General features: G+C 39.4%; 1 protein-coding gene across 4 annotated transcripts in view; it reads right to left on the minus strand.

Moving 5' to 3' along the window:
• The window catches only part of COL4A6 (collagen type IV alpha 6 chain), a 123,560-nt gene that overhangs the window by 13,836 nt on the left and 85,587 nt on the right, over nucleotides 1-24,137 (minus strand). For 3 of the 4 annotated variants that reach the window (XR_001521306.3, XM_015626024.3, XM_015626026.3), the window contains exons 7-33: nucleotides 23,539-23,607; nucleotides 22,622-22,657; nucleotides 22,158-22,220; nucleotides 21,479-21,514; nucleotides 21,301-21,342; nucleotides 20,336-20,428; nucleotides 19,493-19,546; nucleotides 18,043-18,111; nucleotides 17,528-17,572; nucleotides 16,893-16,946; nucleotides 15,522-15,591; nucleotides 14,958-15,068; nucleotides 13,994-14,143; nucleotides 12,537-12,641; nucleotides 11,523-11,683; nucleotides 10,382-10,561; nucleotides 9,630-9,813; nucleotides 5,851-5,922; nucleotides 5,343-5,450; nucleotides 4,368-4,589; nucleotides 3,969-4,130; nucleotides 3,189-3,197; nucleotides 2,087-2,257; nucleotides 1,265-1,408; nucleotides 907-1,032; nucleotides 420-601; nucleotides 84-147 (exon numbers count right to left, since the gene is read on the minus strand). Coding sequence is in view for 3 of the 4 variants with exons in the window: in XM_015626024.3 (XP_015481510.1) it covers nucleotides 84-147; nucleotides 420-601; nucleotides 907-1,032; nucleotides 1,265-1,408; nucleotides 2,087-2,257; nucleotides 3,189-3,197; nucleotides 3,969-4,130; nucleotides 4,368-4,589; nucleotides 5,343-5,450; nucleotides 5,851-5,922; nucleotides 9,630-9,813; nucleotides 10,382-10,561; nucleotides 11,523-11,683; nucleotides 12,537-12,641; nucleotides 13,994-14,143; nucleotides 14,958-15,068; nucleotides 15,522-15,591; nucleotides 16,893-16,946; nucleotides 17,528-17,572; nucleotides 18,043-18,111; nucleotides 19,493-19,546; nucleotides 20,336-20,428; nucleotides 21,301-21,342; nucleotides 21,479-21,514; nucleotides 22,158-22,220; nucleotides 22,622-22,657; nucleotides 23,539-23,607 (2,782 nt within the window). In the remaining variant the exon portion in view is untranslated. The remainder of the gene's footprint in view (nucleotides 1-83; nucleotides 148-419; nucleotides 602-906; nucleotides 1,033-1,264; nucleotides 1,409-2,086; nucleotides 2,258-3,188; nucleotides 3,198-3,968; nucleotides 4,131-4,367; nucleotides 4,590-5,342; nucleotides 5,451-5,850; nucleotides 5,923-9,629; nucleotides 9,814-10,381; nucleotides 10,562-11,522; nucleotides 11,684-12,536; nucleotides 12,642-13,993; nucleotides 14,144-14,957; nucleotides 15,069-15,521; nucleotides 15,592-16,892; nucleotides 16,947-17,527; nucleotides 17,573-18,042; nucleotides 18,112-19,492; nucleotides 19,547-20,335; nucleotides 20,429-21,300; nucleotides 21,343-21,478; nucleotides 21,515-22,157; nucleotides 22,221-22,621; nucleotides 22,658-23,538; nucleotides 23,608-24,137) is intronic. The other variant, XM_015626025.3, reaches the window with a different exon arrangement.

A 24,137-nucleotide genomic window follows, 5' to 3' on the forward strand; every position in this document is an offset into this window, starting at 1 on the left:
CAGAACACTACTTATTCCCTTGTGCCATTAATATTAGGACTGTGTATAATGAACACCATGTATACTGTGAAAGATTTTTTTACCCTTTGGACCAGGAAGGCCAATAGGTCCTGGGAATCCAAGTGTTCCTGTGGTGCCATCTGAACCCTGAAAGAAACCAACCCAACCAAAATTAATCTTTGCTTTTTATTCTTACTGTTCCAAGCTTGGGTCAAGTGGAGCAACAGAACAAAAAGGTGTAGGAAGAAATAATATGTAAAATGTCATTTAATGATATGAACCAAACAAAAACAATCTGGAAGTTTTGTAAGGAAAAATCCTGCCAGCTTCTGCTACTGTGCTACAGAAGTACCAATGAGAACACAGGATTTTCCAAAAGATTTTCACCCAGAGAAGATGACACTTAAGGAGGTATTTACCCTCTCTCCTGGCATTCCTGGAAATCCCATGATACCCTGTGCACCCTTCTGTCCTGGCAGGCCAGGTTGTCCATGTGGACCAGGGAAACCTGGGTCACCATGAAGACGTCTCTCTTTGCTTGGTGACCCAACTGGACCTGGGAGACCAGGCTGTCCAGGCTTCCCTGGGATTCCTTTATCACCTGGGTAATACAGAATAGTGAAATTTCATTCAATAATACAGACATCCAGCTCATTTGGGTCAGTTGATCTGTTACCCTAAATTCCCTAAAGAGGAAGAAGGGATGGCATTATATCTACAAAACAGAGCTTCAAAGGAAAACTGTTTTCTCAAAATTCAGAACAGCCATATGCAAGTCTTGATAGAATGGGAATGGCACAACAGAAAATACTAACACTGTAGGCATTGCCAAAAGGACAGACCATGCTCCACTGATAACAAGCCCAGACACTGAACAACTGATACTGGCAGCTAACTGCAAAATACCTCGAGGTCCTGGGAATCCTCCAAGCCCAGCTAATCCAGGATCTCCTTTGTCTCCTTTGATTTGCAGTGCCTGTTCTGAAGTCCCAAGAACAGGAAGACCTGGTGGACCTATATCACCTCTGTCTCCTGAAGAAATAAAAAGTCAGGAAATCTTCTTGCAAAATAATCTAGCAGAGAAAAACAGAATTTTGATGTCTCCTGATGCAAATTCATTAGTAATCTTTGGTAAACAGGCCAAAGTATTGAAAAATAGAAGACTGCAATATTTAGAAGAATTATACCAGTCACAGACATGTCAGAACTGCCTCCTAAGCCCCTCTGCTGCACAGCCAGCAAAAGCTATTCAGCTGTTTCTCACCTTTTTGACCTTGAAGTCCCACAGCTCCTAGACTTCCTTTTTCTCCATCTGTGCCAGGAGTTCCTTTAAACCCATTCACTCCAGGGACACCAGGCAGTCCTGGCATGCCAGGGAAACCAAGCAGGCCAGAAGACCCTTTCTCACCTGCATAGAAATGTTGAGAAATCAGGGAAAAAAGGGAATATCAGTCTCTCCTGGTACACTGCACACCCACCCTGGGGCAGGTAGAGACTGCCTAGGTCTGGCCATTTACCCAAATCCAGGTACTTAAACAAGCACATGGCACAGGCACAGCACTGTCGCTTCTGTCAGAGGTTTCCACTCACAATACTTTGAACCAGCACTTCTCAGTTTATCTTTGAGAGCCTGGTCCTGCTTCCAGTGGAGATCAAACACAATCAGTTTCCAAGAGAACAACATTCTGTTCCACAGCTCTATTGCTTTCTGTTATCTTCCAAGTAACCAACTACTGTATTGGTGCTTAAGGATCACATGCCTTGTAAATTTTTATTTCCCATTTGATTTGTGCTTGATTCTCTCCCTTCTCTCTATGAATTTCCTTCACTGTTAATTTATTCAATTTTCTTGTATTTCTATTTTGATTTACACTATCCTTTGTCCACAAGAACCTAAGACCTTTAAGATAGATTTCCTTATGAACATTATTTGATAATTAAATCCATAATTTGTAACTCAGCAGTGAAACAAATGCATCTCAACACTAGCTGGGGATTCATTCCCTCCCAGCAAGTTGGACCTAAAATCAGTACCAGCAAGGTTATTTCTCTGTGGGCACAGCAATCTCAAGACTGAAATACCTACCTTTTGGCCCAGAGAAACCTGAATGTCCATCTTGACCAAAAGGCCCAGGTGGCCCTAAGAATCCTCTTTCCCCAGGAGATCCTGGAGCACCATCAAGACCTGGGAAGCCTTTCATACCAGCAGGGCCTTGTGGTCCTATATCCCCAGCCACGCCTTTGACTCCAGGAGGCCCTGAATCAATACAAGAAAGAACTCAATAGAGCTCAAAACTCAAAACTAGAACAATTGTGGCAGCCTCCCAAGCTCTTTAAACACAGCATTGTTTTTAATGACCAATGGACCTTATGGCACATGCAGACTACTAGAAGACATAAAGCTTAGAACTGCAAAAGCATTAGTCATCTAATAATAAAATACCTACAAGGAGGGTTACTGCCTACATGACTACACAACTGGCAAGAGGGAAACCCCTTATGATGTATCCATTTTTGACCACCAGACACTGACTTGTAATACAGTCTTACCCTCATCATCAAGGCAGCCAAGACAGAATGGGGGGCATCATGAATGCCAGCTTCTGCTCCCTACCCCATTGTCTGGGTGAACCAGAGATGAATCAGCTGGATAGGCTTACTTCTCAAGAGCCAATTGCTCACTACAGGAACAAGCTGATTATGCTGTCACAAAGCCAATACCTTATGCGCTATTTTGCCTCTAAGTGTTTCTAGCTGAAGCTTTGTAGTGTTTTACAATTTTAAACAAAGGCTCAAACCATTGAAAACAGAATGCTCAGATCCAAAGGAATGAAGAGAAGGAAAATTCAGGTGGCTTCTGAAAAATTACATTTGCAGTAGTAGCAGCCAATATTAGAGCTCTGTTACACTCAAGGCTTTATGTTACAACCCAGCATTATTTTAAGCTGATATAAGAGCTGCATTATTTAAGATGGCAAAGAAAACACACTTAAAATATCTGCATATTAATGCTTTTCTTATAGGCTTGAGACTTTGTTAATGTCTGAGCATTCTCATTACAATGTTTCTTTGCCTTCTGCTTTGATTAGCAATGATAAGGTGTATCACTTATGGTCAATGCAATTCTTGTAGCATTAAAAGCTGGGTTGTTAGTCCATGAGCTTTTATGCTACACTGCATTTTCTCACCTTGACAGCCTATGTGAAGAACCCATAACCAAACAGTGTGACATCAGAAATGGAGAGTTGATGATAAATGGGATAGAAACATGGTGAAGGAAAAAACAGACAAAATATGTAAACAGAAAGAACAAGGCCACAAAAGAAATTAATGATTCAGGGAGACAACAGCTGCAAAAAAAAACCAACTTAGTTATTTGGAGCTTATCCTTACATCCTGATGGGAGGTTTCTAACAACAGTTGAAGAAAAGTCAAATATGACATACAGACCATAAATGTAAAACAATAGAGAGGCAGAAGAAATGCTACTATTAAAATTTTATATACTCAAGGGGTGGGGTTTTTTTTCCTCTGAAGTGAAAGAAAATAAAGTTCTCTTCTGTTCCAGCAAAGAGAAAGACAGAGAAGACAAGTGTTTATCCTGAGAAAGCAAACAATTTTTCAGTCTTAATCAGATTTCAAGCAACCTCACACAACAGAAATTAATTGTCATGAAAATGGGAAATTAAGATTGCTCAACAATATAGCCAACATGTAAGAGCAAAGATGTTAAAAACATCGTAATATTTAAGATGCTTTCTTCTATCTTTCTGCTGTACTTTCTACAGTATTGAGGTAATATTTCCCAGCAGGAATTTCACAGCAGTCAGACTCAACAGGCTCAAATTCTGCACTGCTACCCCTAACCAGAATAGGAGCTCACTCTGAGCAAATGTCAAACTTCTCCCATGCTTCAACATCACAGAGCTCAGTTCAGCTACTTGTCTTCATTTGAAAACATTACATACCTGGTGCTCCTGCAAGGCCAGCTGACCCCAAGGGTCCTGGTTTTCCCTCAATGCTGAAAGGACTTCCAGGACCAGGAGGTCCCTGCAATCCAGGGACACCTGAATATCCTGGATGACCCTGTTCACCTTTAACACCCAGAAGGCCTGGTCTTCCGTCCAGCCCTGGAAACAGAGAGATGGGAGGTTACAGAACAAATAAAACAAAATTCACACTTTTAATTAAAAGGTGAGTTTTAATAAAAGCCTTTGAGTTGCATTAGATTCTAAGAGAAAACCAGCAAATCACCATCTATGAGCAGGTCAGAGGAGTTGCATAATCTTAAAGTGACTGGAAAGAGAAAGTGTCTTTGAAAGAAAAACAATTTGATAATCCCAGATACAAGCAACATCAGTGCTTACCTTTTGGTCCTGGAAATCCAATATCACCTGTAAGCCCTTTATCACCTGGGAGTCCAGGTCGGCCATGCTTTCCCAGGGTTCCACTCTCAGCTCCTAATATATCTCCAGGCAATCCTTTTATTCCTGCTAAGCCTGAAGCACCCATTTTCCCAGGCAAACCATCTGTTCCATCCAGTCCTGGAAGTCCTTGTGAGCCTTGCTCTCCTCGAGGTCCAGGGAAGCCTTAAAGAGAAGACCCGTAAAAGTCACTCAACAGAAGTACAGAATACTGCTTCCAATAGCATCTCAAATGAAATACACATTTAAAAAATTTCCATGGAAGAAAAAATTGCTGGAAAAATTGTGAAACATTTCAGTACTGAATTAGAAACAATAATTGATGATAGAAAGTGATGAAACTATTGAAAGGTTTATGGTTTTTGGGTTTTTTTTTCAAGAATATAATTCTGTAGAAGTGTGTAGGAGCTGCAGCTATATAAAGCATTCCAAGCTTGGTTTCACTAGATGGGAGGTTAAACAAAAGGACAAAACCCCTAACTCTTATCACCTTTGCTTCTTGCTCTTTCTTTACACAACCATCAGAAATTCCCATGGCTAGAATGAGTCCAAACACTGTGTACAGTGTGCCATTACCAGAGTACCATAGGTCTTAAAATAAGCATTACACTAAATTTGTGGTTAACCTAAACTGGAACAAATCACATGACAAAAGTCTCTGGAGAAACAAACTGTTGACTGTTCTCTTTTCTCCCAGTAGTGATACAGTGCTATAAGCAGGTGATAAACAACTTGAATATATAATTTGTTTTCTCCCAAGCTGCAATCACTTGCATTCCCAAGGACCACATGGAACACTCAATGGAGCATTATGAATGTATGAGGCAGAAGTGGCCAAGAAGGTCAGATAACTCTTTTGATAAAGTATAGTAAACATTGATCAGACGATAAAAAGAACTCCAGCAACTTCCCTCTTACCAGGTTCCCCTTGCAAGCCTATTATTCCTGGAGACCCTGGCTGTCCCTTAGACCCATGTAACCCAGGTTGGCCTGGAATGCCAGAAAAGCCTTTGCTGCCTTTGGGACCTAAAAGTAAAAATATATTAATTAATAATGTCAGCAAATTAATAGCAGAAGACAAAACAGAGCACAAGTAAACAGGATCAAATATTTTCTGCAAAGCTGGTCCTGTAATTTAAGCTAAATAAAATCTCAAAGCCATGGCTGTTCATGAGCTACATAAATGCAGAAGCAGAGTGCTTGTGTTCAAGGCCACATGAAGGCTAAAAATTGATACAGTTAATATGATTCTCAATGAGATTTAGGCCTAGTCACTTTGGGGAAAAAAAGGTTGGCATTTTTCTGCCAGTTAACCCTCTGGAATAACTATCACTTGGAGGAGAATTAACTAGGAGGTATTATCTTCTTTGATGAATAAGTGTTGTGTGGCAGTCAGCCAGTGCATTACATCATCTTGTCTCCCTACCTGGTGGTCCTGGAAAGCCGGGAGTCCCTGGGGGCCCATATGCTCCAGGAACTATGCAGGGCAAGGTGATACCTACAACAAAGAAACACTGAGGTTGCACACAGCCCCTTTCAGAGACAGAAGAGGAATACTGAGTACCCAGATGTTTTTCATGGGATACATCATAAGTGGCTTCAAGTGAACGTATTCACATCAAAGCACTGCTGACATCTCAAATATGTGATGTTAAATAAAAGGCATTCAGAGCCTGGTAATTTTCTGACTTCATCCTTACTACTGACTTGTTGCATGACCACTAAAAGTCAGTCTCTCTTGTGGACTTCTTGTAGCATGAGACCCAGGATTCCACCCAGCAATTTGTCCTCCCTGTGGCAGGGTCTCTGTGACTACAACAGCTTTAGGTCCAGGCTCAGAGCTTTCGAAGTCAGTGGCAGATGACAAGTATGATAACTGTTAATACTTGAGCAAGTTTCTAAACTGTGTAAAACTAGTACGCTGTAGTGTGAAATTCTAAAATAAATGTGCACTTGCAAGGTGAAATATATCTGTAGAGAGAGAATACTGACAGGTGTTTAAAACAAACTTCCCCCCAGGAGGTTAGGGAAGAGATGTGCATGCATGGAAGTTGGAATAGCAAGGGTTTCTTTTTCTTTCAGCTTTATTCTCAAACTGTTTCTTCTACAGTCTCCCAGACAAAGAAATAACCACATGGCTTAAAAGTTTATTAACAGCAAACAAGACTCAGCAATTGCAGAGCTCTTTGACTGACTCCCACTTCTTAAAAAAATTCTCTGTTTCCACCAGTAATCCCTCTTCAGTGGAATGAAATTTACATGTCATTATCAGAGTTGCCAGCACATTGCATTTGTCTGAACACTCCAACACAAAAGAATCATTTTATTTCTGGTTTTCTACAATCCTATGTGAGCCTGATGCTCAGTGCATTGTAAAATAAGGCATTGATGTCCTTCTCTGAGACATACAGTAGAATAAAGAATAGCATTTTCAAAAACCAGGCATTTAGGGTACACCTGGCATAGAAGGGGAAACTTTAACTAATAGAGCTTCATTCACATCACATGATCCTAAGAAATGTCTTATGTGAGTTTTCCAAAAATGCTTCTGTACATGAGCATATTCTGTATTTTACATTATTAGTCAGCAGTAGAATGCTTGAACAATGGATATTTCATGTGAGAATAACTGAAATGTAAATAAGACTGTATCCTTGTAATTAAGTAAATAGGGTATACTGTAAAAATTATATAATCAAAAATTTACCTTTCCCAGCTACTTAATACTTTACTTTCTTACATTTTATACAGTATTATCTGAGTATCAAGGAAATGAAACAATTAGGAAACCATCATGTCAGGCATTAAAGTGAAATACGGGCAATTCCAACATTTTTCAGTAATCACATAACACCAGGTAGAAACAGAGTTAGACTTCCAAAACCAGACAGTTTCACCCTGCTTTATGGCACAAATTCAAAAATTGTTTAGGGGTGCCTTTGACCTGGTTACTTCAGTAAGTCTTTCTTAGGTTACATTGTCAGATGTAACTAAAAGTATGTTTTCTATACCATCTGTTAAAAACAGGTGGGACAGTGTTCTTCATCTCTCGTGTGACTCATCCCTGATAACTCCGGAGGATATCTTCTGTTAATGGGTCATCAAGCCTCACTGCATGACTCATAAAATTACATCATACCATTGTGAGATGCTCTGCCCAGCGGGGGGAACCAAGCATTTCTACCTGGATATAAACTGAGGTTTGAAACATCACAGTACCCTTATCTACTGGATTCCCACAGAAGAGCTACATAACTACCACTGGACCTTCAGAGGAAGACCACACCCTTCTACAGGATCACTGCTTCATAAGAACCACATCTGCCACCCCAAGAGGACTGCAGACATCACTTAATTGCACTGCAACCACCACCCTGACCAACAGGGTGTCAGGCTGCACCCTGACTCTGTCAGTTTAAACCAGTGTTACTGTGTTATTGCCTTTATCTTAATTTTCTTATTAAATTGTAGTTCTGACTTGAGATCTCCCACTGGTTTGCTTTCAAAGTAGTACAAAGTCACAGACTCTTTAGATGACAAGGCCTTTTCATGAAAATACCTTTCAACCTGGACAGTATAAAGACTGATTATTTCTTCTACCCACACACATTTCTTTAATATTAAATGAAACTTACAACATCAAAGGATCTTTTAGTGTATGCAAATTATTTCCTAGTATGGGAGGAAAGATGCACTCACAAATTTTTTACACATCTCTATAGTGCAAGCTGAACTGGCTAATGACTTACTCTCTTTCCCAAGTATTCTGACTATAAATATTCTCCTACACAAAGGACTGTTCATTGTTCCTAAAGCTTTGATGAAGCATTCATAATAAGCTGGCTTCTGATTTGTTCCACAATATAAATGGAGTTCACAACACGGAGAGAGCATTTTACTTTTACATATCTCAGGATGCAATTCTAATTTAACGGATTCTGTAAAATAAAGTTTCCTGGACAAATATGCAAGCCCTCACAACTAGGAATTAGTAAAGCTTTTAGCATTTAGCATGTGACTTGAATTGGAAAAAAGTTTATGCAGACTGCCCCAGGGGACATTAATGCTAGTGTCTCCTTGCCCCATAACAACAAGGCAACATGACACTGGTGTGAGGTAATATTGCCATCCGGCACATCTGGCAACCTCCCAGTGCTGCCCTGGCCTTGCTTTCATCTCCCTCTGGGTCTAAGATTCCTCCGCCAACTCTTCTCACTGTGGCGGTCTTACCACCAAGGGTTTTGAATTCAGAGCATCACTTTATCAGTCCAGAAATCTATGCCACTATATTATGCCTGCAAATACATGGCTGGCTCTTCATGATTGACACAGATAGAATTACAAACCTAGAAGCCCAAGTATACACAGCAGGCAAAATACGCTGAAAATGAGCAGTGACAAAGAAAAAATACTGTTTACCTTAAAATGCCTGACATGGAATCAGGACATTGGGATCAGCCTTCTGCAGTAATTTTGTAATGAAAACATTTTCCATAAATATTTAGACATGAATTTCCATGTAACTCAATTTGAGAATGAACATAAAGCATTGTATATGAAGTATTATCAAACCCCTATTTACTTACCTTATCACTTTGGTCATTATGGTGTGCTTTAGGTGCACATAATGACACACAAACTGCATCAAATTATAGTAGCTCAGGAAGCAAACACAGCCCAGAGCTAGTTGTACAAGTCTTAACTGAACATTCTATCTATCTTGACAACCTCTTATTCATCAACACCTGTTCATTCATACAATGTACTACCATTTCTTCTAAAAAAATCTGGAGCTCTTATTTCAATAATAGTTCTGAAAACTGAATCAGACACTTCAGATATCAGTGAATTACTATTTTTATTTGGACAATGAATTAGGTGTTTTCAAAAACCTCATTTTATCACTCTTCGTAACTACCTTTGGTGTAAAATGTCTCTCCAACAATATCAGGGAGTAGACCCATGTAATACTCTTAGTATTTCAGAACTGCTTGAATATTGCTTATTATCTCCTGAACATGACAACTTGAGAAAGCTGTGACTGCTATATGAGGCCATGTGAGCCCACAATCAAGTTTCAATTAATTTGAAGAGTAGTCTTTAGCCTAATGCAATCTTCTGGCCACAGGCACAGCAGTAAATTGAATATCATTTGACTTGCAGCTTTACCTTTTTTAAACTAAGAGCAGACCCAGCAATACCTACCTGGAGGGCCTGGAAGACCTGCTTGTCCTGGAAACCCATCCATTCCAGTGTCACCTGGTGGTCCACGAACTCCTCTAGGACCTGGGTATCCAACACCAGGAGAACCAGTTTCTCCTTGATGGCCCTTGGAGCCAGGTAATCCTGGCAAACCTTTTTCACCTGGGAAACCTAGTCCACCATCACCCTGTGCATAGCAAAGACAATTACAGCTGAAAATCAAAGGGATGAAGAAAGAATATCCACCACTATAATTTTAAAGTGTGTAAGAGTTTGGTTGATTCTGTGCAAGGTTCAGGTGAGCCTGAAAAGAAATAGAAACCACTACAAATTATCCATCTTTATTTTAAAATGCAGCAAAACTTGGTGACAATTACAAAGAATATTTTATGTTGCATTTGCCAAAATGCAACTGTTACAGATTCTGAAAGATATTTACTTTGTTTTAAATTAATAAGATTCTGGTGTGATTTTTTTTATTTCAAGATTTCATTCATAATTATGCCTATAATGTCTTTTGTCTTTTAAGATTCAACACAGAACAGTATTAGGGTCTACTGAAGTTTATTTTTTGATAGAGGTGTTAGGAATGCCAATTATTAATCCTGACCAAGATGAATTTGTGCTCAGGAACTGTGAGCTTTTTATGTATTTGAAGATTTACCACAGGGCTAATCACAACTAATTTGCCAGGCCTGGCTCTTTTCTCTGCTCCTTATTCTAGTTCTGAAGCACTGCTGCAAATCTGAACTTACTGGAGGGCCCGGTGGGCCTGGCAAGCCTGGAAGTCCATCCCTGCCTGGAGTTCCTGGGATGCCTGAAGGTCCTCTGGGTGCTGTCGCACCACGGTCCCCACGAGTACCTTTGACTATTGCATAGGATGGATCCCCTTTTTCTCCCTTAAGGCCTGGAAGTCCTTGTTGACCAGCTGAAGCCTACAGACCAATAGATAAAGAAAAGGAACATGCAGAAAAAAAGTCTTTGTTTCTTATAAATGTCATATGAGGACAGGACACAATAAGCAAATCAGAAAGAATCTCCAGAGGGTTTCCTATTCTATACATTAACTTGGGGGAGATGGGGGGAAGAGGTTGGTTTGTTTTCAGCTGTTTCTACTGTCACTACAGCACCATAGTGGCAAGCCAAACCTTGGTAATAGTGACAGCAATCTTGAACGCCAACATCCCACGGCATCTGGGAACATTATATTACTCATAATATAATGAGACCCAATAATGAATCTTCTTCCCTATTGCTTGGTGTGCTGTGCTTACTGACACTAATGAAGATAGTCTGAAGACAAAAGACTAGTATTTTTATGGACTGTGATTTTCAAAAGTAAATATTTGCAATAAGTAATGCTCAGCACTTTGGAAAATCCTATTTGTTATCAACACTGTTTGATAAAAAACAGAGCTTCAACTCTCATTAATATATGTAGCATACAGTAGTTAGGAAGCAGACTCCATTTGTGGTACAGTTTTTATAGCAATGATGTGGAAAGTTCTCTCTGTCTGATTTCTTGGATCTTCTCTCCATGCATATGTACAACTGCTTCCCCAGCCAGCCCTCACTTAGGAAGAGCCTTGGCTCTAATCCATGTATGTCTACTTCCAAGAAGTCCTGGGATGAATAGCTTACTGCTTTTCTCTTGACTGAATAATGTGCAGTTCTCAGAATTTAAGAACCATTTGATCTCCCATTTTTATAGATGATAGATGATATCTTTTTCAGTCTCTTTACACAGATCAGTTTCTAGGCTGCTTTTTTAAAAAAACCAAACAAATAGAAGCATTTATGAAAAAAGTGTTCTGCTTTCATTACGTTCCAGACCAGCAATTGCACATCGCCACTCCTGTAAGTCACAACAACCAACAGAAACTCTTTCTGCCTTACCAGAGGGCCTTGCAGTCCTGGTGCTCCCACAGAGCCTGGGTCTCCACCATCACCTTTGGCACCAGGTACACCAGGGCTTCCTGATGGACCTGGTGGACCTGAGATGCCTTTTAGACCGGCTCTTGTAACTCCTCCATCACAAGCACAATCACCTGCCTCTCCTGGAAAATAGTCAATGCTCCAAACTGAGTTTCATTTGGATAAAGATCCTTTTCACTTGCAAAAGCTCCAAAAGCAGTACTTGATTCAATTAAGAGAAAGCCATTCTCATATGATTTGATTTTATGCCTCCTCTGCTCAGGTGATCTATGTGCCAAGCAAGTGGAACTCAGGTTTTCTCAGGTTAATGTCCATGCAGTGCCCATCACCAAATAACCATGTGCAGCATGAACCTCAGCACTTCTAGACCTCTTCCCAAAGGTTTAAACTTTCCTAAGCAGAGGGTTTAGGGGAATTTTAGGGAGGTCTTGTGCATTTTTTAAGAGATAGTTATCAGAGAAAACAAATACATACTTCCCTCACAGTAGGTTACAATGACCTCTGAATTGTTACTGGCCACGGACCCAAATAATCACCAAGCATAGTGATTTGTGTTGTCATGGCTTTTGCTGCTGGTTCTGTCATATGCTAAGACCCAAATTCTCACAATTTTTAGCACAGAGGAGAATAAAATTAAGTTTTTCTGTCATTTACAGCCTCTATTGTAAAAAGCAGTGAACAAGATTTTATTTTTAAGTCCCATGGCTTTAAAGTATAACTTACTTAGCTAATTTTCTGGGTATGATATGTTTATCAGCTTATTTGCCTGAGCAGAGTAAGAAGAGAAGAAATAGGATTTTTCTGACAGTGCTGAGCACAACACTCTCTAAATTGCAAAGGCTGTTGGTTCCTTCAACCTCTCCTGTGATTTGTCATAAAGGCACTTACAACACATCCCTTAGGATATTAACCACACGTAAATCTCTTTCAGCCTGATGACTGCTGAAAAACTCTCTCAAAACAAGAGTCAATTACCTTTGTAGCCCTTTGGACCCAAAGCTCCTGGCAGACCTCTTTGCCCAGGCTCCCCTGGGGACCCAATACTTCCAGTCAGGATTATCACTGGGAAAAATGAAGGACCTATATGCAGAAAAAAGGCAAGGAAAAGCCATGAGAAGGCTGATCTCTAGCTCATTACTGACTTACCAAATCAGTGATGCAACTGGCACCAGACGAAACTACAACTGTGGATGTAACACCAGGAGATGGATCTTGGTTGGTACCACTCACAGGCTGCAGTTCTCTGTCACATTTGCTTCTAGCTCCTCACACAGAAAAGCAGAAGTTTTCACAGTGTGGATGCAACAGAGTTTAATTCCTTTACTTTTAATTCCCCTACACTTTTTCACAGATTTACCAGCTGACCAAAGAACTCATCAAACTGTGGACAGGTAGTGTAAAGAAGGGCAAATTACTTTCATTCAGTGGTTTTAGCTCAGGAAAATTCTAAAGGGCAAAAGGATTAAGGGGACTTTCCTTGTCCCTCACTTCAAGACTGCAGGATTGTTGTCTACATCTCTTCATATGCTGAATAGAATGAAACATATGCTGATGGAAACAGCTGCAGAAAGCAATCAAGCATAATAAAAAACTACACTGTCTGAAAACCCTTCCCCTCCATGACAACAGTAAGATGGAGTGCTGACTGGCACTGCCTGATGCTCCATGGAAACAAACTGCAGCCATCAGCTAAACATAGCTACAGGAGCTTTACAGACTCTACAGAAAAGTGAGCCAGATTTAACTAGCAAACAGTTATAAGAGTTATAAGAGAACACTTATTTCTTCTCCACAGAAAACCATTTTATCAGATCATGCTCACTGGCTCCATCATTGGAATGTCTCCTGTTTTGAAGGGTTGGTTCTCAAAAAAACACAGCTTATGGAAGAATGGTAAAACATAGTTTTGTAAACTCAACCCTGCTCCAGTAATACTCAATTTCTGAGGAAAACAAAACAATGCACAATTAATTTAATCAGGACATCCACGCAAATGAACATGTAAAACCAAAATTCCAACTCCTTAGGTCTGGAAACTATCTCTTCAGGCATCATGTCTGACTCCTGGCACTCAAACTACCTGCTCCAAGACAGCTTTTTACCCCAGATGTTCATAAGGTCACTTTACCTACGTGAACAGGAGACTAGCCTAGACCTTCAAAGTTCTGTGTCATAAATTGTGTCAACACAACTTTGTGCTTCAGTCTCTCAGGCTACCACACTTAACAATAATTAGGTCTATTGTCTTACTTTATAGGAGTGTACCTACTGATACATATGTTTGTGAGTTACAATCACAATGAGATGTCAGTCAAACGTTTACAATTTACAGATGAATAATCCTTGCTAGCAAAAAACTAAATATATTAATGATTATTTATCCTATTTCACTCTGAAAACAATACAAAAGTAGATGTAAAAATTCTACATACCTGGTGAACCAGGCAATCCTGGTGCTCCAGGCAGACCTGGTAAACCACCTCTGCCTGGAGGGCCTGGTATTCCAGTTGTTGCTCTTCCAGGTTCTCCCACTTCACCCTTCACTCCTGGAATACCTGGAGACCCTCCAGGGCCTATTCCATCTAGACAACAATGACACAATGAGCAGCTCTCCAGCAACAAACACATTGAAGTATTTTTAATGTTAAGATAATTACCATTGCACCTTGAACTGCAATCATGTTAGGACAGAACAACTCATATTTTTAGCAAGGAAAAAGTACTAATTGGAGGGACCAACAGGCTCCCATTTACACACTCCTTTGGTCATTCAAAAAAATTTACAGCACTGCATTTAAGTCCCATTGATGAATCAGACAATTAACTATGTAAGACTGAAGGGGGTTTATTTTTTGATTTTCTTAGTAGTTCCTAGTCTCTGAATTATTGCAGGACAGAATTTCCCAGATGACATTCAAGTGAAACAAAAATTTTGAGTGAGATCTTGAATGGCACAAATAGGTTGCATCCCCAGTGGGTTTATCAAGCCAATCTGTTAGCTATTTATTGCAAATATAAAAAGTAATTATAAATTTTCAAAAACATTAATTATAATTTAAAAGGAAGGAAAAGTTCTTCCTATCAGCACATTCAAAATGGAAATCAAACCACAGCCGCCTGTGTACACTACCACACCAAATATTCACACATGTAGACTTACCTGGGCTGTAATAATTGGGTCACTAATTTTGCTCCCATCCAAGTCAACACAATTGGCTTCCCTATGTGTCATCCCTCCCTCCTATTTCTCATATAGCAGCCTGCAAATCAGCCAGCTGAAGGAGCAGGGAGAGGATTGCACCAATACCTTCACCATCTCCAGGCCACAACCCAGAAACTTCTCTACAAAACCTACATCCAACAGCCTGCGAAGAGTGCTAGGAGCAGCTGCTTTACCTCTCTCCAGGCCTGGAAACCCTGGAGCCCCTGGAAGGCCTGGTAAACCAACGATCCCTTCATCTCCAGGAGGACCAGGTGTTCCCATGTTTCCAGGGTCACCTGGGGCACCTATTAGAGAAAGAGGAAAACAAGGAAGAAAATCTCATCAGAATTTCTGCTGAAATAGTGTTCAGTCAATTACATTTAGAGCACCCTTTACCATGCAGCACCAGAAAGCCATTTATTCCTTGGTACACTAAAGACAGATAGAAGTGTGTTTCCAGGGCAGACACAGCATTTGTCCATGCTCACACACAGTCCATCTCCCAGGCAAGACATTTCATTCTCCCTTGAAACACATCATTCTGCAATGTGGGGATGAATGGCTTTTTTTAAATTCTGAAGATATAAACAAAGAACTAAATATACTTGTAGCCAAACAATAAAGAAATAAAGAAAAAATGACAAGGGATGCATTAGACCCAATATACAATGTGGGAAAGTGGTAAAAAACAGTAAGAAACAAAGTTGGATGAGAAAAAGTACTTTACATGAGTTCCAAAACAAAGTGGAAATGTGTACCTGAAATGACTACACCTTCCCTGTCAATAATGACAGGAGGACCTGGGGGACCGATGTCACCTAATTCACCCTGTAAAGAAAACAGATTAGTACCACATTCAGATGGGTGATGGAGAGGAAGCTGCTTGTCAAAAGCAGACTATTATGCTACCAATATCTGCAGCCATTCAATGATTAACCATCATTCTTTGTTTTGCTGAAGAATTCACTTTGTTCTGCTATTCATAATCATCTGCTGTCCTGACTTATATCATTATTGTCTGATGAAACTGATGGCTGCTTCAGATAAGATGGCTGCTACTATCCAGCTATCCTCTGAAGGTCTTCAATCACCTCAATAGGAAGCACAGACATGTATACAAAATGTGTATTGGAGACCAGTTGTCAGCACACTGACCAATATCAGGTAGATAATATCTGTTCACTTTGTGGCAAAAGCTGCTATGAGCTATCTCATTTTTAAAAGCTTTCATCACTGCAGCTGTTGCTTTGGAATACTGAATTTCAATAATAGAAGCTAACAGAAAAATGGATTCCTTCATAAAATCGTCCAGGCAGAACAAGAAAGTTGTGACAAACTGCAGTGTCATTTCTGACACTTTCAAAGAGTATCAGATCCTCTTTGAAACTGCAAGCACAAAATTTGACTGTCATCAAAATGGCCATCATTTATCATATAATCACCATGCAGTGAGCCAAAGCAGTGCTTGCTTTGTTGCTTCTTCCAGTAATGCCTCTCTGTACAGAAACATCTAATGCTACTTCTTCCATGTACTGTGCACAAAAGTCCCTTCAGTACTTGCATTTTACAAGTCTGCAATCTTGGTGGCAGATCAGTGTTTTCACAGCAAACTACTAGCCAATCATCTTCCACTCAGTTTCCAGCTGTCTGACTACCCAAATTGTAAGATACACAGAAAATGTCTGCTATGCATCACCTATATCTAGTAAAACTGAAGACTGAGAACTGAACACATTCTCAGGCTTGTCCAAACTTGTAGATCTGTGATCCAAGACTTCAGATAGCCTTGGGAACTCAACTATATTAACATCAACTTACTTCCACCTAATCTTGCCCTAACGGTCCAATAAATATGGCATTGGTGTAAGGACAAAGGAGACCAGAAAGGCTACACCTACAATTCTAAGCCATGAAGTTCAATGATTAACATTGAAAAATTATGAAAATACCCAAGCATTCACAGCCCAGCAACCACTCATTTTTATGCATAACAATAACGTGAATGAGGAACAAGGAACATACTGAAAATTACAGTGATATAGGGGCAAACAGGTGGTTTGATTGGAGCAATGACAGCTATTTATTCATGCAAATACCTTAAAAAAACCAATGCTTTAGTGAGAAGTTACCTTCATGCCTTCAGCTCCATCCAGTCCTGGATAGCCTGGAACACCTGGATGGCCCTGCAATATCCCATAAGGGAATGATGGTACACAGTGAGACAATAAGTGGCATTATTTTTTAGCTGAGAGATCTGCATAGCCTGGACTCAAATCACAAACCAAATTATTTGTCCTACCAAACATATGAAGAAGAATTAAAGAAAGAGAAAACCGATAGCATCAATTTCTCAGCACTCACAAAATACCAGAGCTCCTTCAGCCCTCCTTGTGCTGTGAAGATGGTGAGAACTTGTGAGCAGGCTGAAGGTGTGCAAATCAGAACACCTAGGAGTTCTCACAGAACTGTAGAAATGCTTGCAAAATGAAGAGTCTCAGCCATACTTTTCCTTGTCCTACACATTTTGCCCCCATTGTTTTCCCCTTCTAAAAAATTATTGGCACCAAAACATTTAAAGTAACACTGGGAGATGAAGGACCTAATGTTTTTTGTGGACTTTCTACTTAGGTTAACTATTTCAATAAAGCAGGTATATGTATTCATCAGAGAACTTGAAGCCACAATACAAGGAAGTCAGTAGATCTTAAGCAGTTAGAGGGCTTCTGTAACTCTTAAGTACAGTAAAAAAGAAAAGAAATTTCACCTTTCTCCCTGGAATTCCTTCAGATCCATCCAGTCCCAGAAGACCCTAGAATAGCAAAGTCATTAATGTTTAGAGGCTCCATCTCAGCTTGATCAGGCTTCAAATATCTCAGCATCAAAGAATTAAAAGCTAAAACTTTCAAAAGGAGAAGCTACCGCTGCTTTTCTTATCTCTCAATTACTAACAATCACAATGTAAAGAATTTAACAAAATAACTGATAAAGGCAGGCTTATTTTATTTAACCATTGTTTTTCTAATTGGTAGTTCAAGTTAAGGAAATCTTGGTGTCTCAACTTACTAGGAACTTAGTGGTGTTACCCTGTAATCACAAAACCTATAAATTGTAGTGTGGTCAAGTCTTTCTTTCAGACAACTTATTCTGCAGACACAGAACAGAATGCCTTGGTCTTCCAGTTGCATAAGAGCGTATCACTGCAGGGAATGCATCTGCTGATGAAAGGCTCACTTCATGCGTTTGAGAACAGGCATTTAAAGACTTCATGAAGTTACCTACCCTGCCACCTGGTAAGCCAGGCACACCTTTTTCTCCTTTTTCTCCTTTTTCTCCAACACCTCCAAAGCCCTGAGGAAAAATGTCAACATTAAATCTCTGTGATCTGTTTGGAATTGAACAGCACATTGCTAAGTAAAGAGAACACAAACCTATTTTTTATACAAACAATACAATAGACAAAGGACACTGACTCTTTCTGCTGGGACTATTTTGTCTCAGAAAGTTTCTATCAACCAGACATGGCAGTATGTGCAGTACAATACTGCTTTATTCCACAAGGCTTCTATCCATTTAAATATATATTTCAGTAGCAACTGCAAGTGACCATGCTATAGACAGCAAAGACCTGCCAATGCTATTCTGTATTCTATTCTACATTGAGAAATTATTTCAAGTCTCAGTTCTTAACAGCAGAAGCTCAAGGGAATGCTCAGAGCACACTTTTCCCTCCCAAAGCCCAAGAATGACACAAAACTAGCATTTTCACACTCAACATTTTGTTTCATACTCAACATCAAAAATGTTTGGTGGTCTTCCCAGTCAGCAAGAAGTATCAAATCCAGAGATAGAAGACCAGGATTTAACTTCAGCAAGAGTAACAGTAGCTAAGCAATTTCCAGGCTTCAATCTTAAAATATCTTGTGGTTGTGGTTAAATTTCCACATATATTCAGTTTCACCAGCTTCAATGGGTTTCTTATGATGCATAAAGCTAAGCATGGTCATAATGGAACATGTCTGGAATGGCTTAAAACAAACTGTGTTTCATGTACAGGTTTTTCTTGCACTTATTTCTACTAAGAACATTTGTATAAACTGACAATTTATCTTATTAGTCAGAAGTACCCCAAAAATTTTATTCCTTAAACTTACTGAAACAATCCCTGTTTACAAAAAGTTTTAAGAAAGGAAATAGCTCTCTGGAATTCACAGGTAAATTACTTTTCTTAATTCATATAGAGAAGATGCTACAGCATGCTGAGTTGATAAGCACTAATATTAAACAGCCCATTTTAAGTGATTGTATATGGATAGAAAGACCTGTATGTGCTTTACAGCTTTAAAGTAGAATAAAAAAAAGTATGTTTAGATATAATAGAAGGGAAAAAGCTAGGATTCTTAAAAATGTTTATGGGACAAGGAACATTGCCATCAAGTGGCCATGTCACAGGTAGAGCTCTGAGCAGGTCTCTGCAAACAGCAGACTCCAGGTATTGAAATCTGAGCAACTTACTAAGTCTGTAGTAGGACAGCACTATATTCTTTGTCTCTACAGGACAAAAAACTATCAGATTACAGTTACACTTTTCAAAAAGTCTTGTGAACACTTTTATCAGATTCTCAAAGTTCTCTCATGCCTAGAAGCTCCTGTAGAGGCCTTAGTAATTCAGAGGTTGTTGAACCATCTAATGCCTCTGAGGCATATGTCAAAAACACTCCTCTGTCCTTACCGGGGTACCAGGCAATCCTTGGTCTCCAGGGAATCCTTGAGGACCTGGCTCACCCTAGCAAGGGCAAAGAGACAAACACAATAAATCATTGAGCCTGGGAAAGCAAGACCTTCCTCTATTCACCCTCCATGCTCCTGACACCTGAAGTATAGCTTTGTAATTTGTCAGTGAGTGCACTGGGTCTGTGTCACCATGTGTCGGATCAGGGGCTTTCAGCACAGTGCTGGTGCATCCTCTGGCCACTTCCCACAGCTTCAAATGCCACTGCCTGGGAACTGCTGCTCTACTGTCCACAACTGTTACAAGTCAAACTAGAGGCATTTCATATCGTTATTTAGGGAACTGCAACATGCACAGTGCTGCATCAAAGCAGCAAAATAACATGTCATGTGCCTAGAGAATCTTTAACTCAAGGACCACACAGCTCTTACATCTCAGTAATAACAATGCAAAGGTGAAAAAATCTGATTATTTCAGAGTAGTGTGCAGTAAGGCAAAAGAGATGGACCTTCCATTTATTTTTCTAAATTGATTTTTTTGCTTCAGCTGACACAGTTTCACAGGTCCAACAAAAACAAACTACAGTTCACTTATTTTTAGGATTAATGACAAAAGCGTTTAAACAGCTTCCAGATTTCTTCTTCTGAGAGGTGTGTATTCTCTAGTGGTCCGCAATGCTCCGAGCTATGAATATTGTTGTTCAATAACCATTTGATAGATTAAACTAGTACAGAAAATGATTTTGATTTGGAAATAAAATAGCTCTCACTATTCAGTAATTTTGTTCTTTCTTGAGTGAAAGAGCATGGAGAGGGAGAGGGTTTGTACACTGAATTTACAGACCCTATCTCCTTGCTTCCCCTTTGGAAATCCCATGAATTCCAGTATTCCAGTAGATGGTGGGGGACCTGGAGGCCCAGGCATCCCCACATCGCCCTGTAGACAAAAGAGGAAGATATTAACATAGGAGACCATGTTTGATTTTCTATGGAAATAGCCTACAAATCAGAAGAATAAAACACTTAATTTATATCTCAGGTATATAAATCTGTGTGCCTGAATGCTGGCATGGGACTTTGGTCATGGGAATCAAAAGATCAGATGGAAAATCAGGATGAACAAAATGTATCTGTTTCCAAAGCCTTGTGGATATAAAACATGGCACAAAAAAAAAAAAATAGGCTCAGCTATTGAACCCACAGGAAAACATTTCAGAAAAACTTTGTGGAGAAATACGAAAGAAAAGGAGAGAAGGAACAATTTGAATTGTGGAAGGCAGAGAACCATTTTTAACATCAGTAGAATCAAGTCCCAGATTGAGAACTTGAAGAAGCCCTATTTTGCCTGTGTAAATTCTGTGCAGACACAGACTGCAAGACACCCATTTAGGCTAGTGAGACTATAAATTACACACCAGTTGACCCAAAGAATGTAATGAAAGCCAGGAAGAATGAAGTCATTGGAATAACTCAATACAAGAGGTCATGGTCCAAAGAAACTGAAAAGTGGAGATTCAAAAGGTCTAAGAACCTCAGGTCTTGATAACCATGAAAATACTGCACTGACTTGAGATTTCCCTTTCTTTCTCTTCACCCAGAAAAGGCTCCTATCCTTTTTAGCGTATGAACAAAAAAGGAAGCAGCAAGAATCTTTTGTATTTTAACTGCCAGTCAGTCCAAGAAAAGAAAAGAAAAAGGAACGGAAGAAAATCCTATAATCTAGCCACTTTCTAGAGGATCAAGCAAGCTATGATGGAACTCTGGAGTATTATTTCATGTTCTTTCTATAATAAAACACATTTCACTTACCTTTTCTCCTTTCTCTCCTTGAAAGCCTAATCCCATGTTACCCTAGGAGAGAAAAATACCATGGATGAATGATTAATAAAACAACAGCAACAACACCACCTCTATCATCTAAGCCCACAGCACTGTTAACCCCCAAAAAATTAGGTGTAAAAAGAAAACAGGAAAGGTAAGTACTTACTTTTGGACCTGGTGGCCCAGGGGGACCCACTGGACCCTACATGTAAACAAGATCAAGATTTTATTCCTTTTGACTTAATTAGGATGCAAAACATTGGAGCAATGCTGGGATCTGCAGTGGTACCTGAACTTTCTTGCCTCCAAAGCAAAAGCAAAACACATGCTCTCAAGTCTTCGCATCTCTAATAGCACAGCTCTTTGGCAACGTTGTTAGTTAAGAGGAAACTACAACTTAAACCCAACAAAAAATGTAGTTTGGTTTTACCTTTGCCCAGTAGAAATTCTCTTGTAGGATCTTGAAAAAGCAACTCTAACATAACTCATGACAACAAAAGCTCCAAACATCAGAGATCAGCCTATTCCCCCAAGCCCTGAGATGAGGAAGTGGTCAGAACAGTGTAACGAGGTGTTTGCAGAGAGCACTGCTGAAGCCCTCGGTCATGTTTGCTACTCTGGATGCTCTAGAGAGGAGCCTTTGCTCTTGTGATCAGATGTAGCTACCCAAGACTGAGCATACATTCTATGCTAGAAGTCAGCTGTGTTCAGTCATTTTAGACGCACAGACACTCTCGCTCATTGTCATGACACAAGCATGTCAAGGGAAGGAAGGGAAAAGGAAAGGAAAACTGCCAATAGTTTGAACTGTTTTGTGAACAAGTGCAACAGCTGAGGTGTCTTACCTGCAAACCTTGTAATCCTATAGGGCCTGCAGGACCTATTGGACCTGGAATACCTTTTGGGCCCTATAGAAAGAACAGAGGACAAATAGAGTGTGTAGCATTTACCCCATTAAACTCCACCCAAAGTGAGTCTCAGAAAACATTAATTAATAACTCCTGGTTAAGTAAGCCAATTTAAATATTAAAGTAATTTCATAAGATTAGGTGTACTTTGAAAATCAAAGTTAGGGAGTTCAATGGTAGATGGGAGTTTGATTTGAAAATGAATATTTAGGAAAAATCAGACTTCCTCTACCATAATCATCCACTCATACCCTTACAGATCTAGAATTGCTTACACTACTGGTATCACACACATAAATATACTTCCCACTAATTTGAAAAGGGTCCTTGACAACCAATACCTGAAAATGTACCTACTTAATATTGTTTAAAATCATTATGTCCCATATTAAATAACTTACAGGTACTCCATCCAATCCAGGAAGACCATTTTCACCCTAAAAATCATAAATACATATATTTTTTAAAAATTACACAACATTATTTCAGCAAACTATAAGGAACATCAAGATTTGTATAAATAGAAGTATTTCCTGTTAGTTAATATTAGATTGAGAGTAAATGGAAAAATATCTTGAAATCTGTGGTTCCAAATTTGAATTGGGTAATGAAGACCTGCAGAGAAATTAGAACCATTTGTTTTATGCCTAACAAGAGAAAATAAAGTGACATTAAAAATATTAATTACAAAACCACTGAAAATATTCTATGAAAACTCTTACGATTTGACTGCTATAAAATATGCAAAAGCATATCATCATAATACGAAATTATCTTTATTTCCTATAAATATAGATAAACTAATAAACACCTTTAACTTTTACAAATTTATAAGTGTATATAATATGGATAGAATTTTAGAAGAGTTCCTAATTTTGACCAGCAAAGTCAGTGTGAGAGGCCTTGTGTCACAGAGTGAATTTTTTTTAATATTTTCAATATTTAATGAAGCATGTATGTAAACTGAGAATGTGACTGATAAATTTCTAGTACCTTCCAGTACAAGAAAACAATGAGATGCAGCTGGATTCTCACAGTAGAAGCTGTAATATGCACTGAACAGTAACAGGATGAGCAATGTCCCAGTATCCCAGTATGGGAGGAACAAGATCTCTTCAGAGACAAAGCAATTCCAGGTTCTGAGAGTATTCTGTGCTGTCATTAATGAAGCTATTACAAGGCCTTTTCCACATCTTTGCACTCAGACACCCAGGACTGACACCATAAGGAATTGAACTTGCAGTATCAGCCCTGCAACCTGTGGGACATCAAAGAGTTTCTTGTACTACATTTTCTCCTGTGTGATGACAGGTCTTACCTTCATTCCTTTGAGACTGCCTTGAGCAAAAACAGGTTCTCCTTTAAGGCCTTTCGGGCCAGGACGACCCTGATTTAAAAAAAAAGTAAAAAATAAATTTATTAAAAAAATACTGCTTTAGTTTTGTAAGAATCTCTAATTAGCATAATAAACAAGGCAAACTCCTGGCTCCAGTTAACCATGAAAGCGCCACTGATGCTTTGTTAGAAAAGCTGTGCTATTATGAGAACTAAAGATTTCCTGCAGTTTCAGAAAAACAAGGTTCTGCAAACATTTTCTCTGGTATTTTCCTGTTTATATTAGATTTCCCTTTCATTTTAGGTCTTTGACAACCTTAGATTCTATTTGAACCTGTCTGACATGGTATTAACTCCCCTGTTCATATACACGTCAATGCCATTTAGAGGGACTTTGGCAGGCTTAAGGGATGGGCCCACGTAAAACTTACTAAGTGCAAGACCCTGCAACTGAGTTGGAGCAATCCCAACCACAGACTCAGGCTGGGCAATGACTGGATTGAAAGCAGCCCTGGAGAAGAACATGGGGGTATTTGTGGATAAAAAACTGTTGGCATGAGTTTGCAGTCCAGACAGCCACCC

Source organism: Parus major, chromosome 4A (genome assembly GCF_001522545.3).
Source record: "Parus major isolate Abel chromosome 4A, Parus_major1.1, whole genome shotgun sequence".
Lineage (NCBI taxonomy): Eukaryota > Metazoa > Chordata > Aves > Passeriformes > Paridae > Parus > Parus major.